General features: G+C 42.7%; 1 protein-coding gene across 11 annotated transcripts in view; it reads right to left on the bottom strand.

The window, feature by feature from the left end:
* LOC143343937 (pleckstrin homology domain-containing family G member 5) overlaps positions 1–15,547 on the bottom strand; it is a 95,590-nt gene that overhangs the window by 69,448 nt on the left and 10,595 nt on the right. For 9 of the 11 annotated variants that reach the window (XM_076769359.1, XM_076769360.1, XM_076769352.1 and 6 more), the window contains 4 exons: positions 14,986–15,374; positions 13,148–13,235; positions 12,246–12,333; positions 8,487–8,592 (listed from right to left, as the gene is read on the bottom strand). In XM_076769359.1, coding sequence (XP_076625474.1) covers positions 8,487–8,592; positions 12,246–12,333; positions 13,148–13,235; positions 14,986–15,374 — 671 coding nt within the window. The remainder of the gene's footprint in view (positions 1–8,486; positions 8,593–12,245; positions 12,334–13,147; positions 13,236–14,985; positions 15,375–15,547) is intronic. The other 2 variants (XM_076769361.1, XM_076769362.1) reach the window with 2 other exon arrangements.

Raw genomic sequence — 15,547 nt, 5'->3', positions numbered from 1 at the left:
TCCTGCTCCAATGGAACGAACAAATTTTGTTTCCTCGATAGTATTTCATAAGTAATTTAATTCTTTTATCGTACTATAAATACCAAAGAAGAATTAATTTTTGTTAGGGTGTCCCAGAAAATTACTATTACATTAATTTTTTTATTAATTCTACGTGGAAAAATAAGTCGAAAACATAGAACGAAATTTGTTTGTACAATGGCTCGGTTTCAAGATAATTGTATTTCAATTTCTGTGAGTCACGCGTACGATCGAGTAAAATTCGGCTTGCGCGTCTGACCATTATTCACTATTTCACTTGCGCTGCGTTTCAAATAGCACTCTACTTCACGCGTACACCAAGAATTTCGAAATCCATTTTCTCGAAAACAAAGCCTCCCAGGAAAAAATTGTATTTTACATTTACGACTTATTTTTTTACGTAGAATAGTAGACAAGCAATAAAACTGTACATTAAGATTTTTCTCAGGACAGCGTACGGAAGCTCTCGAGATCTATCCTGTCGATCACTTAGAAATTTTACTGAACTTTTAACAACTTTGCTATTACTTCGACAAATATAAACAAAACGTCAACACATTCGATTGTCACTGAATACGAACCCCTTGAAGAAAACAAATCTGCGGAGGATTCGCGAATTTCGACGCGGTGAAAAAGATACGTATCGCGAGAAATTTCAAACGCGTGTAAGAAAAACTAAAAGTAATATTTTCTGGGACGCCCGTTCCATTGTTATCGGGATTCGAAGTCGCTGTAAGCTTCAAAAGCTACGTTTAGAGTGCATCGATGCATCGAATCGCGTAATGCACTGCGATACAATATCACGGTCGGACAAAGGCCGGGGGTCCGGCTCGAAAGAGACTCGATTTTCCGTGGCGGGTTCCTACTCGAACGAAATCAAGTCAAACGTTACCTTCGACTTTCATCGACGACGCCATCGCGAACGCTGCTATCGCTCTAGGTCCTCCTACATAAAACTCGACCGTGTGCCCGTTTCAGAATCGAGACTTCCGAGCGTACGGCCCTTTCCTCGAAACTCCCGCACTGTTTCCCACCTTGGTTCGTCCTGTGTCGTCAGCAGTCCTCGGTCCTAAGCATCCTGGAAGCGCGTCGCGTCGCTCCCTTTCGTTCGTCTCCTTCTCATCTCGGTACACATCGACTGTCTCGGATCTAGCTGGATCAAGAATCAACCGCCGTCGGTCGTCGCGCGAGAAACGATCGAATTCATTTCCAATAAACAGAAAAATGTCTGCCTTGTATTTACAATGAAAACAATCTTCCTCGAGCGTGAAACTTCTTTTCTCGTCGTCTGTTAACAATGCGACGTCTTTCAGGCGTTTCTACCCTACCTCTGCTCCCTCCTTTCGGATTGTTTATATCTTTGGTCGTTTCGACACCTCCGTGCTTGTTGGTTAGGGTGTTTCAGCCCGTTGCGGAATCGTGGTCGTGCTCGTCCGTCGGCTGTTTCGCCGCGTTTTCGTCTTTCTCTCGGGGGCGAGGGCGGCGTCGATCTTACCGGGCTGAGGTCGCGCGTCCTACTGGAGGTAATATCCTTCCTCTGTCGTTTCGAACTCGACTCAACCCCTCCCCCCTCCCTTCTACCGGTGCCGATTCACCCACGGACGTGGGGTGGCTTGAAACTGCGTGGACACCGAACGCGCCATCCCTCTCCAGCAGCACGCGCTCTTATTCCTCCCTACCATCGCTATCTCGAGCCTTGGCGGCTTCTTCTTTCTCGTCTACTACCTTTCTACACTTTTCCACCCACTTTTATTCCACCCTCCGTGCGGCAGGGTAGCGGCCACGCCGACACCGTTGCAAAATTTTTAACCTATCGGTCACGGGGACGTTTTTCTATTTTCCCGGCTGTTGCCGAATGCGTCGGGTGGCGAGCATTGTTACCGGCAAAAATATGAACAATCCTTTTAGCTCGGAGCGCAGAATTACAGAGAAAAAGAAAATTGGTTGCAGAATTTTATTTGTATGGATCCGTGCGCGCGCGTTTGAATACTGTCCTTTGTTTCCATTTGTATTCTAGGTGCAACTTATAGAATATACGTGGAGTATCGTCGCCATTGTGTTCTTGAGAGAAAAGAAATAGGTTACAATATTCTGTGTGTATATGTTAGAAGTAATTTTATACATGGAGAACCGAAAATCACCACCTTTTTTCGAATAATTTTCAAATAGGCCTCCAGGTATTTTATTTAAAAATTTCTTAAAATATTCTGTACGTAACCCAAAGTCTGAAAGCCTGACCTTGGACCGCTCGAGTACTGTGGGATTAATCTTTCAGGGGCGACAGCCTGTGGTTAGCGCGATTTTGCAAAATTTAGGTAAAAATTCAGCCGCCTGGACGGTAAGCCTTTAAGCTCGCGACCTTGCGGAGCGAGGCGAGATTGAAGCTCTCCCTCTGGTCCCGAAATCGATATCTAAATCTACAATGCAAATTAACGATCTGAGGGGTTTTCATATTTCACTCATTAAACGTCAAGGTCGAAGAAAGTTCTTCGTCGGGGAAAACTCGTTGCCCCGTGCTCGAGTGAAGGCAACTAATAATTTCCCCTCCCAAAGTTTCTTCCTCGATCGGATTGCGCCGCTGAAACTATTTCTCCCTCGACTACCAAAATACTTTAAACGTATAACATTTCAGCATAGAACGAATAATATTTCCACTGCGCATTCTTCAAAGGATTGAATAGTGAAAAATTTTCAACGAAAACACTGCCCGCGCGAAACATAGAGCGGACGGCGAATATTTCATGACATTCCATTTGCGATCAACGTCACGCGCGAGCTTTAAACTTATTTTCGACATTCGTTTATAGTATTACGGACAATCGTTGCAGTAAATTTATAAACATTCGGGGCGGACGTAACGAAACCACTAAATTTCGTGAAAAAGGAAAACTTTGTACAACATTGTTAAAGGGTGGGAACAGGTTTATTTCAACGCGTGTATTTTGATTTTCATTTTATATTGACAAAATAAACCGTAATGCGAAAGTACTGTTGGATGTAAAGCATTCCGTGGTTAGAGAAATATGGGAAGTGCTGTTCCATGAATTTTGAAAGGAAATAAAGTAGGAGAAATTATGCAGGCATCCTATAAATTGTAACGAAAATACGTGCTACTTGCAAAATAAAATGAAACCTGCGATGCAACATGTTGGAAATATTTATGAATAAAAACGCAACAAAAAATAGTAGAGTCCGCCATAGTCGAGTGTAACATCGATTTATTCGCAGGAGAAAATGACACTCTATGTTTGCCAGTCATTTTCTCGCGTAGATTCGCCTCATTTCGAGTTCATGCTATTGATTTGTGAATATTTTGTTTAACATACACAGAAAGGCATTAACTTTGAAATATCACATTGTACGTAGGTTACCGTCAATTTCGAAAGGTTTATGTAAAAGTAGCGAAATAAAAACGGAGGAAAATGTAAGTGCATAGCAGTGTTCGACATCACGTCCCAGGGCAATGGTAGAAATGAACCGTGGAAATAACACCGAACTGTGCAGGAAATAAACAACGCGTTCTACCCCCTTCTCGCGTGACATCTCATTCCAGCGACCACTCAGGCTCTCCCTAGCGATCGTACTTTCCTTTTACTGTGAATCCTACTTTTCTACCCTCCCCCCTCGTCTTTCTCGCTTAAACTGTGCTTGCTGGCAAGCCACGCGGTTTCCAGACACAGAGGAATGGGGCAAGACGTCGCGTAGCTCGGCTCGTTTTCAGGGGATTCCCCCATCTTGGATCGAAAAATGGGTAGCCTCTAAAATTTGTTCGATTAACTAGATTTAAAATTTAAAAAAAACATGCCATTTTATGCAATCCTTCCTATTTAAAAATTTATAATTAACCAAGTCACTGAATGTACGAGGATCGAAAGGAAATTTTTCGAAAAGGGTATAAAAGAAGAGAACGAAACGTCAATTTCACTGGCCCTTCGTTTAAAAGTTCCGAACGCACGGTTAATCGCCGTAGGATCAGTTTCCTTTCCTTTTCGAACCACGCAACTTTTTAATTAAAAATTTTGTGGTTATCGCGAGCTCGATCCAATGTCTAGTCGAACTTGAACTATGTTGTTATTTATACTTTAATGAAATAAGTTCCGAAACGAAAGTATCCGTGCGCCATTGAAGAGAATAATATGCCTGGAGTTTAAATAAACGACTTTTTTCCGAACTGTTGCGAAACCTGCGATATATCTCGCCAGTTCGAATTGGATGTGCGACTGAAAACACGATAAGTCGCCCGACGATATTTTCGCATGATGCACGATTGCGATTCCGTCCAAGTTGTTCGCTCCGAAAGTTCTGCGCGACTTCAGCGATCGTGCTGCGTTGTTATTTACCCTATCTTATCAAACTTACGCGTGTACGTGTCGGATATCGATCTAAGCCAGTATTTTCCAAAGTGGCACAACCTGTAGAGGGTGGAGAGCCATCTTACGATCCAACGCTTGCTCGATGCAGGATCGTGGCAAGTCAGGGGAAAAACGGGGCACTTTTAAAACTAAAACCAATTGGATTAACCAGAAACATCGATTTTTGCACATACATATTCTTAAAGTTCAAGATTTTAATAATTTTCCAACTAATTCGAAGCGTAGGTGGAACAGAAACGAACTTCAAACGCATTTTTCTCAGCCAATTGACTTGAAAATTAATACACACGTTATGTAAACATCCCTTTATAGACCTATCCATGATTATAAAAATAACTGTCATAGTTTTTTTACGATAATAGATTAAAGTAGAAAAGCTTCTCGAAAAATCGATGTTTCTCACGTTGTACACCGCCATTTTGTCGTCTCATTTTCTTCTAACCATTGTGGGCCTACAAGGACAACTATACGAATTAAAAATAATTCTGAATTATTATTCATTTCAGACTAAAAGCGTGGGTGCTGTGTCACAACTCAACTTACGTTCCACTTTGTAGCTTTTCAAATACTAATTCCTTCGTTGTATAAAAATTTGTAAATCTTCTTCGGTCGTGAATATGTTCCGAATCGACAAAAAATTTGTAAGAATAAGTTTTCGAGAGAGAAAAGTAACTTGATAAAATTTTCTTTTGCGGACTCGGCACAATGCGTCGGTCTTGTTGAGAAGCAAGCGTGAATCGAATGTTGCATTCTTGAATAGGCTTTTCGCGGAGGTATTCGCGCGAGGATCGAAAATTTCCCGTGCCGTGCAGATTCGCCTCGGTGGTAGAAATCGGTGTTTCGTCGTTCGCGGACAGTTAGCCGTTCACAAAACGCTACATCGACCGGTGGCGTTTGCCGATACCCGGCGTCGCGTTCGATCCCGTCGAACGGGAGCGCGCGATAAGCAACACGGTACGGTGCACAGATTGAATCGCGTCGGAAAATAAAAATCGTCGGAACGAAACAGACCAGGAGAGCCGAAAAAAAAAAACACGAAGCACGGAGGAACGAGGAGGAAGATGAGGAGGACGGAGAACAAAAGGGAGAAATCGCCAGGGCGATATAGCCGGGACCCGATGCAACCGTGGAGAGCTGTTGTCAGAAACTGAAGAGCAAGAGGTGCCAAGTGAAACGGAGACGAAACAGTTTCGCATTAAGGGTTCGTTCCCATCGGCAAGTGGAATTTTTTCCACGAAAATTACAAGGGCGAATAATTTCTGATTTTAATACGAAATTGCAGAGCATGTTTCCTGCACTTTGACATTTTTTAATGTTTCAAATAAAAGTACAGTCCTGGCGCAGTATTTTTCAACGTGGGCGGTAATGTTCTGAGTGGCGTGGGAGTCTGTGGGGAGTTTAACGCTTTGGTTATTTTTTTCTACTAATTTGCCGTTTTATTTCGTACGTTATCATTATGCGGTAGCGTTCCGTAATGTTTTAAGCATGTACCCTAATTTTTTCGTGAAAATTCGAGGGGTAATTTCTGCATGAGAGCAATTCAAATATCGTTTGGGGCAAAGAGACGCCATGTTGGTTTCGTGGATGGCTACTGCGCCGCCCCCACCGTAAGTTAGCGGTACTACAAATCACTCGCTCCAAACGCTTTTTACTCTACTTTCAATAATTAAGAACTCCGACACGAAGCTTGATTTTAGTCTTATTTTGATCCGTAGAATCGTCTCTAAAATACATGATATTATTTAATTTCGTTTTAACCTATTTCCAAACGGCGGATCTTGAAGGAAATGTCGTTAAGGAAAATCGATCTCAGTGACCCGTCGAGCTGAGAATGCCCCCTTAAAGAAGAACACCCATTAATTTCTTCATCGATCCATCGTGTTTCCATTGTCCAGCGAGCAGACTCGTTCCCGAAAAAAAGGAGGGAAATCGACGCTCGAATACCTCTTTGCAATGCAAGCTCTTTCCGCGCGACCGTGTTTCCTGTTCGACGGATTGATAATGATCCGCCATCGGGGTGTATTTACTCTGTCAAGTGTCATTCGGCGTGCAGAAAAATCGACATGATTTCTAGCGGATTTGTAGACTCGACGAGGCTGCGGGGTGGGAAAGGGCAACGAGTTCGAAACAATAAATCTGTATTTCTCCGAGCTCCACGTTAAGAGCTTTGCGGGTTACTCCCAACCTGTTCGTGTACACGATGGCGTTCGAAAAAAAATGGTGTGTTTTGAACGGGGAAAAAGATTTTGGGGGAGAGGGTGTAATGGTAGAACGAGACGAAACGCGTCCGGTTAACACAGACTCGCGAATTAATCCTGCGGGTGAAATCCGCGACCGGGACATTCCGCGCGAAACTCGATACGTTTTAGAGTCGTGTTTTCGGATTTTTTATGAAACTTGAACACCTTGAAGTCTTTGGTTGCACTGAAACTATCTGAGACTTTTTCAAACTTTTGACGAATTACTATCTAGTTTCGTGACACGTTCGCTCGTATTCTCAAAAGATGATTCCTTTCAGAAAACAGTATCATCCCCCCTACCCTCGAAGCTTTCACAATTATTGCAACACCGAACGTACGAAGAGTGTTGCCAAGGAAATCCTTTCAATTTTATAGAAATAAATAAGCAAAGGAACGTCGGTGGAAAAACTCGACGGTCTCGCGCCTTTAAAAATGTTTTACGGTGATTCGATGTGCGAGAACCTCAAAGGGAATTCGAGGCGACCCCGATGCAAAAGACGTTCTTTCTACGAAGTTCCGCTTTTTCTCTTTTTCGGTTACAGGGAGCGGGGAGACTCCCACGCCAGGACACAATTACCGGGAACAATAAACAGCCAGCGACGATTCGGGATCGCTTAATAAAGGGTGGGCATACGAAAAAGACGTGTCTTTGGCTCGGGCTCAAAGGGTGAACGTAGTCGATGCCCGTGGCGGGCTCTTTTTTGCAGCCAGTTCGCACAAAAACGCGGATTGTTCGCCGCGAGAGCGTGCTCCGACAGTCAAAGAATTCAGAACACCCCGATTTTTCACGTTTCCACAAACGTTATAAGCCGCCCTCTTAACATCGTACCTCCACACCATCGCAGAAGGTCGTCCGTCAACGCGGAAAATATCACAGAGGAAGCCTCTGAATATTAAACAGAAGCGCAGAAACATAATACGTGCGGCAGGATCGACGGTACGAAACGGTATTCCTCGTTTATAATATATTTGTTATTTGTTTCACGTTCGCGCGAGAAACTGAATAAACACGCGACCGTGACAAATTCCACGTGTCTGACGGTACATTTTTAACAATTCGTAGAAACGAATGTGCGTGTTCGATTCGTGGAAGTGTGGCTTTAACCGGTTCGGTTCACCGATCATGTCTATCCATACCCTATGAAAACGAGCCCTAATGAAGACGCAAGGCTCGTACACCTGTTTGCTTCGTTACTGGAAGCTTCATTGACTGTCAGCTACGTGACTTTAATTGATCATTCTGGGCAAAGTGTAGCGATTTAACATTGCGTTGCAGGGGATGCAGACATTACGTGCAAGCCCGTATATACTTTAAACCAGGATAAAATACGAACAGTGATTTATTTCGATTGTAAAAGTTTGAACTGGCATCTTGAACAACATTCAATTGCACTGAGTTCATTAAGCGCCTGGCCTAGAAAAGAAGGGACACTACCGATATCCAGTCGACAACTTCTGATCTTCAAGCAATAGATATTGTAACAGGCTAAATGAAATCTCTCTGGAGAAACGAAACATCGTTGGAACAAATTCAACTAAATGGATGTTACATAAAAATGTAACAGTAATTACCCTTTGTTTGTTTTGGAAGTCAGTACAGCGTAGAAACGAATTCATATTTATTTAATTGTCTTCAAAGCGATAGATCCTATTAAATAAAATAAACGTGTTTCCAAGTTGTTCTTACTTTCGAAACAAAAAACAGGTATCAACTATGCTCGCGCATAGTTGGAAGCTGTAGTTTGCAGCCACATAGTTCGTCGTTTTCGGATGTACGTCGAAAATAACTGACTGAAATGAGGCAACGCTGGCGAAAACGACGAACTAATTAAACTGTTTGTTAGACACTTACCGAGTGATGCTTCGTGGAGGATTGTCCGACATGCAGAAGAGACAAATTTCGGACAGCGGCTTTCAGGTTCCTCCATTCGTTTCTGACCTGTTGCTCCCTTTCACGGCTGAAACAAAAAAAAGTCGTCCGGTTAAATATAAACTCCCCGACAGCCGCCCGATAAATACAGGAGAAAAGTTAACGTGAACTCTGTTGCTGGCAATTAATTCACATTCGTTTTTCCACCGTCCGTTCCAACATTCTGGGAAGCACAGTTTTTATAACTGAAATTATCTGGATCGATTTGATCTGTTCTTTCATCGAGATTACGAATATAGAACTTTAAGCTATCCAAGTCTAAGAAAAAACAGAATATTAAAATTCTGTATCGTTTAATTTCCCTGGAGAAAAGATCTGTGAACGGTAAGCTGACGTAGCGTAAAAGTGATTCGTGACGTGGTTCGCAGCGAGGGATGGGGCTGATGGCCTTGAGCAGCCAATTGACTTTACGTTTACGTTACTAGAGCACAGAATTACATACTATTCCTACAGAGTGAATTCGTGGACCAATGTTATATCTGTATTAATAATAGTGCTTTAAATAATTATTATCTTAAGTAGTATTAAACTGTATCATAATTGCATATTTGCATAAAAATTCTTTGTCTCTTCTCGATCACCTAGTGTACGAACCTTCGATATTTAAAACCTGGAAAACATTTCAGAATTATTTCACCGTTACGCCGAGGATCCGAAATATGCTTTTCCATCTCTCGTCTAACGAACGAAAAGGCTCCCATTTTAGACTTTAAATCTGAACGTACGAATTTTTTCCACGAAGCTGCGCGCGGAAAGTGGGGAAAAAATCAAATAAAACGCAACAAAAAAGTCCAATTTCCCAAATGGCCATCATTTACGTGAAACGATGTTCCTTCGAACGTATTAATTAAGCGCGCGAAAGAATTTTTTTGATTCCGCGTTAAAAATTTCTTCGACGATTTATCATTCGTGAAACGCCGGTAATTTATTATCGCGATGATCGGGAAAGCTTCATCATTTTGAGAATCGTTCGCCGCGATATAAATATAACGGATGATGGCGGATAAATTGAAAATGAAATGCTTTTCGATATCGTCGCGCGGGCGTTGATCAACTTCCTAGATGATTAATTGCCGACGAGTAAATTACACGGTCCGAAAGAAATTTGGAATGGAACTAACCAAATCAATCCTGATACCATTACCAGAATTTTGAGCAAGCGAATTCAGTATTTCCGACGCCTCTGTTTGTTCGATTAAACTCTACCATTTTTTAAATTCAATTTCTCTTATATCGTTACACAATTAAAATTAATACGCAGACATAAAAATGGTATTTATCCAACGCTATCGATTTTAATATTTCCTCCAGGTTTGCGTGTAAAGTTTACGATTCGGTGAACTGACTTTTGCTACACCCTGTTCGGAACTCTGAGGAAATAATCTGAGGATACCTCGTATTTAACCTTTCCTGAGAGTTTTAATCTCGCCGCGAGATAAATACCGCTGGGACGAGCGTAGGAGCCAGCGAGAAAAGGATTTTAAGAAAACAGTTCGTCCCCATTGGTTTTCGCTTCTTTTGTCCTCTCTGTTCGCTCGTCGATGCGTTAGGCGAGTATGGAAGGAACATGTTAAGAATCGCGCACGTATTCCTCTCGTTTCGACGTAACGGTCCCTCGCTGATTAAAACCTCTTTTGCTAGCTTTTCTGTATTCGTCGTAGACCTTCAGCCGCGTGAATGTGTGTGTCTGTACGTGTGTTTCTCTGCGCGCTGGCCTGCGTAGGCATTACCGAGATTGGGTGGGAGGAAACGGTTCCTTCCGTTTGCTCATCCTTCTGAATCCTTTCAAGGAAAATTAACTATAGACTGATCTTACGTATGCCGGCTGTAGTTACAGTCGGACTCGTGTCGTTGCTGGGTTTATTAAAATAGAACGCAAGGGAATTGAAAGCTGCTCCTCGATTTTAATAAGAATCGTCTGACTAGAACCGTGTCGCCTCTTTAAAAATACTTGGACAGGAATTAATAACTTTATACCGACCCTACTCCTGCTTTCGATGTACTTTCAAAATTAAGATTAGGCTGCACATCACCAGACGAAGACCAATGCTTCGTCTAGATTCTGTTACTCGAAATGTCTTATCGAAGTATTCCCCGACTTCTCCCACGTGAGAATTAGCCGGAGACCCACGCGTCGAATCGGCTGGTAATTGAAATTCTCCTGTGACTTATATCGACGAACAATGGCCCGGGTGTCGTCCCTGTTCGCTCTTTGGCCTCCTTCGACGTTCATTACGAAGAAGTCCAATCGGTTGTATCACTGTCCAAGGCTTATATTTACCGCCAGGCCCGGTTTAAACGAAGAAAGGGATCTCAACGTGCGCGGCTAGCGTTCCTTTCGTTTCCATCCACGAGAAAGAATAACCGGAATTGCTCAGGGCTAGCGCGGGCTAGGGGTACTTCTCGGGATTGTTAGCAACTGGGTCGAACCAATTACGTACGCGGCACGTAAACTTACGCTTTTGTAGTACAAGGTGATTCAAAGTGGTAACGAACGACTTCTTCGTTGGCGGCCGCGGGGCGAAGGGCGACCATGCATCCTGGAACTAAACTCGAAAGAAAAGGCGCAAAGAGTACAACGGACGCATCCAGGAAGATGCATCAGATGCTTGTTAGGGTTGTTTCACTAAGACTTCCATGTTTTTAATATTCCTACGCTGAAACAATTGCTCCCTATTCATCGAAGAGCAACATCTTTTTAATTAGATACCCTCTCCGTTTCTAGATCGCCTGCTTGCCCATCATTTTTAGGGTATTTCATTAATCGATACTTAGTCGTGGCAATCGAAACGTGTATATTTTACAGAAGACAGAATAGAATTGTATCGGGTTAATATATGAGGACTAGGTGTGATTCTAAAGGCGCACTTCTTCAGATGCTGCATGGTAATTGACGAAATGACCTTGAGTGACCGTAACCAATTGTTTCCGTCTTTTCTAAAGTCACAATGCCACGTGAAAAAGACAAAAAGCGAGCTCGAATTGTGTCCAAAATAAAGTTAATTAGGTGTCCAAAGGGAAGAATAATTTTTTATCGAAATGGCTGATCATACGCGGCTAGTATTCAACAGTTCGTTTGCATTTATTGGCTCCTACAATTTTCGTCCCTTTCGAGAGGCTCTTCACCCGAATCGTAGTCTCGAGAGATCAAAATGTCGCCGAAAGTGTGGTTAATTGAAGTATCTTTTTCGAGTCGAGTATCGATCAACGCGAGGTCGACGGAAAGCCGTCCCCTTTTTCGTCGAGTAAAGGCGTCTCCTCGGGAATTAATGGTTTCGGTAAGACTGTGCCCTTCCGTATTTTACCACTGATGCATGTGCAACCCTGTGCAACGTCGAAACACGAGTTACGGGTCTCGTAGTTCGCAGTCCCGTAAATCAACCCGTTCGAAGGCGCAATTTGCTCGGTTTCCTTTAAACAAAAGGAACACCGGTGCTAGCCGCGTTAAGAAAGAGACTTTAATTAACTGGAACTTGTTGATAACAAAAACTACTTCTGTCGAGAACTACGTCGTAACGAGGAAGATAACTATAGTCTGGTCCTTTATTTTCTCTCAACTATTTGTACCAAGAGTCATACTTTAACTGATCGTGCCTGATACAAAACAGTGGATACATTTTAGACGAAAGAAAAAGCAATAATTCCGACTGGACTCGTAGGAAAAACTTGACTGTTACTTACAGTGATTTGAGTTCGTTGTCATAATTGTCCGTGGTGGTGTACGTGAGAGCTGGAAGGCTGCTCGCCTCGCTGGGCGGATTACTTAAATCTGGAAACAACGTAAAACAAATTGTACACAAAAAAGCTATTCTATTTTGCAATGTTCACTGTGGTTTGCAATGTTAATAACTCTGTACTAATGCCAGAGCATTGACTCTGCAAACCAAAATCAGTTGCTAGCGAAGGTAAACGAGAGTAACCTTAACGAATCAGAGAATAATGTTAGCCGTCCTGCCGTAGAGGATAACAAACAATGACAAGGAATTATCGTACGAACGAGCGACTGGCTCACGCTTCTCCCTCTCCTTCAGACGCTTGTGCGCCGAAACATTACAATACCGACCACGTGACTAACGACCCCAACCTTCCAAACAAAATTAACCCGCGTTCGACGTGACGCAAAAATTGAAATTTTTCGTACGCGCTTCGAAACTTTACTCTTCCTGAAACTTATTTTATCATCCAATAAATCAGAATCGCACCATGAACGAAAACGGGTAGCGTGAACTATGCCACGTGCTCCTCAAATAGCACGAATCATTGTCATCGAATGTATTGCAGAAAGAAACAAAGATTAGACCTGGAAATACATTTTATAAACTTCTCAAACAGCTAAAAATTCCTGGATTCCAAGTTTAATTTATTGTGGTCAAAGTGAAAGTCGATTTATTCGAATAAAATAACAAATAGACTACGCGTTGACTGTCCGTTGACCCATATGCGATTCAAGACTCCAGGTCTAATCTTTCTTGCTTCCTGCTATACATTCGACCGAACATTTCAATGTAACGGCAGATTGAGATTAAGCTAAGCGTTTTGCATATACTGGTGTGATAGAAGAACGAATTACACGTTGCAATTACCTATAGTGGAATCATAATGGTCGCTGTGTCGTCCGAAAGGGGCGGTTCTGTTCAACAGCGCGCTCACCCGTCGCCTTGGACTCCTGGCCTGTTGGAGAATGCAATTTCTTTTACAATCGATAGTGACGCCCGAATGCACATGAAAATTAAGGCTAGGGAGATGTACGGGATGGGTTCGGCGCGAGTTCATCTTGGTCTCTATAAAAGATGCACGCCAGACAAGACGAAGGATCCTTGTTTCGTGCTGGAACGAAGTCAACGAGGATTTACCGTCTCCTGGAACGCCTCTGTTTAGAATCGACCTGGCTAATCGACCTTTTTCTAGCGTGGCAGAAGCAGTTATCTCTCCCGTCCGTGCCGCGTTGCGCCGATGCTCGATATTCTTATCCCCTTAATGCATCCTTCCTACGTTCGAGCGCGGTTTACGAAAAGGAAAAACCCGCACCGAAGCAGGAATATCATGATTTTGTTTAAATGTATCTCTGAGCTTTTCAATGCTCGTAAGTAAAAATAAAAAGTAGAATGAAAATTTTCAGACTCAGAAACTTGCTTTCGAACCGAGCAAGAGGAAACGTTTGTTGTTTTGTCGACAACTAAGCGCTATCGTTTTAGAGAAATTATTTTTGGTTGCAAGTGTCAATTACAATCATTTTTTATGAATACACATACCCCCGAAATTTTCGTCTTATTTTGGCCTCTAGAATCTCCCATTAAAATTTTTTCGAGAGATGGCCGAACACCCTGTATAGTTGACAGTAACGATGACTACAGTAAAAGTGCATAATAATATGTGTTGGCGACGATAAATAATGAAACGAGATTATATTCCACATGTAATTGCAACCGTTGAACGCATGGTTATCTCTCAAATTCCAAGGCGGTTTTTTCAAGCATTAATAATGCATGAAGATCATAACAAAAAAAGAATTGAATTTTCGTGGGTTGTCCAAACAAACCTATTAAAAAAATCAGGCCGCTGGTAATTGCATTCCCTTGGCTATATAGTTTCGCTAGTTTGCTTCGTTGGATTTTATATAAAATACAAATGCAGATCCGCCTTCGTCGGCGGTACTCTCCATCGACACGATTTCCATTTCAAATTCATTTAAAATCCTATTCAAATTCGATGGGAACGCTCATTAAGTCTTAATTGCTGGGTTGAACGTTGCGTAACTAGTACGGTCGAATCGACGGATTCTACGAATCGATAAAGCAAATCCCAACCACTATACTAAAGTAACATCAACGAACACCGTGACATAACTAAACGCTGCACGGCGTTCGTCCATCATGGGAGGAAGAAATTCATCAAAATGCAGACCGTAGCCATTTACCAGCGCTGTGCGCTCCGGGGTGTCCCGCTAGAACCAGGCCACATTAATATCTGCGCCATTTTTAATGATACAAACAAGTATTCTATCAGTTTCAGAATTAACCACGTCTTGGTCATTTCATTCTAAAAATTTCTCTATAGAATTCTATCGCAAAAAGCCCTAGGCATTCTAAAAGTTAACCTCCAGATGGCCTGTTGCCGCCATATTGTATCACCCTAGCCAGTGGCGCATTTATATCTCCATGGAGTGCAAGGAAAAATAAAATTTAAGGTTCCTGTCACTACTATCCCTTTACCAAATGCTGTAACTACTCCGAACGAACCAGAGACGTAGGAATAACGCGTGCATTGGCGTAGAAATAGCACAGGGACAACGCGGATAGAGGACTGTCAGGGGCAATGTGGGAGAAATTACTATATTAGCCATCACGCGTTACAAAGTAATTTGGAAAACATCTGCTAACAACTAGACTTAATTCTAAGTCGCCATAAGTTTACCGTTTACCGTTTCAGTGAAGCTCTGCGTCCTGGTGACTTGAGCCTTGGGAGAAAGCAATTCCTCGGACGCGCTGTTCTTCGGACGGGATACGTTCGGTTCGTCGAGGCATTCGTCTTCCACCAGAGAGACCAGACTGTTATACCATTGCGCGCTGCTGGTTCTGGTTGGCTTCGAGAATTCGTGGACGCGGTTCAAGTCCTTGCTGAAGCTTAAACTGCGCCTAATCGGCAGCAGGCCGCGGTTTATCGCCGCCGGTAACTCCGCGCCGCTTCTTATCAACGAGCCGATCTTCCGACGGAACGAATGGTTCCGTTCGAATTCCCCGCCAGATTTACCCGCGTTCTCCGTCAGTTCTGCGTCGTCGTTCGAGTTTGCCGGTCGACTGTTCGAATCCCCTGAAAGGAGTAAATTCTCCGCGGTTTTTTCAAATATTAATGATTCGAGCACTAACTAAACACGGTACTCTAATTTTGTTCACTAACAAAGTAACAAATGAGTTAAAAATGATGGTTTCACTGGGTTTCAATACGTCGATTACGCGTACGTTCACCCAATTACGAGACAAATT

The sequence above is a fragment of the Colletes latitarsis genome, chromosome 7 (genome assembly GCF_051014445.1).
Source record: "Colletes latitarsis isolate SP2378_abdomen chromosome 7, iyColLati1, whole genome shotgun sequence".
NCBI classification, from domain to species: Eukaryota; Metazoa; Arthropoda; class Insecta; order Hymenoptera; family Colletidae; genus Colletes; species Colletes latitarsis.
This window is presented reverse-complemented; position numbering and strand designations above follow the sequence as displayed.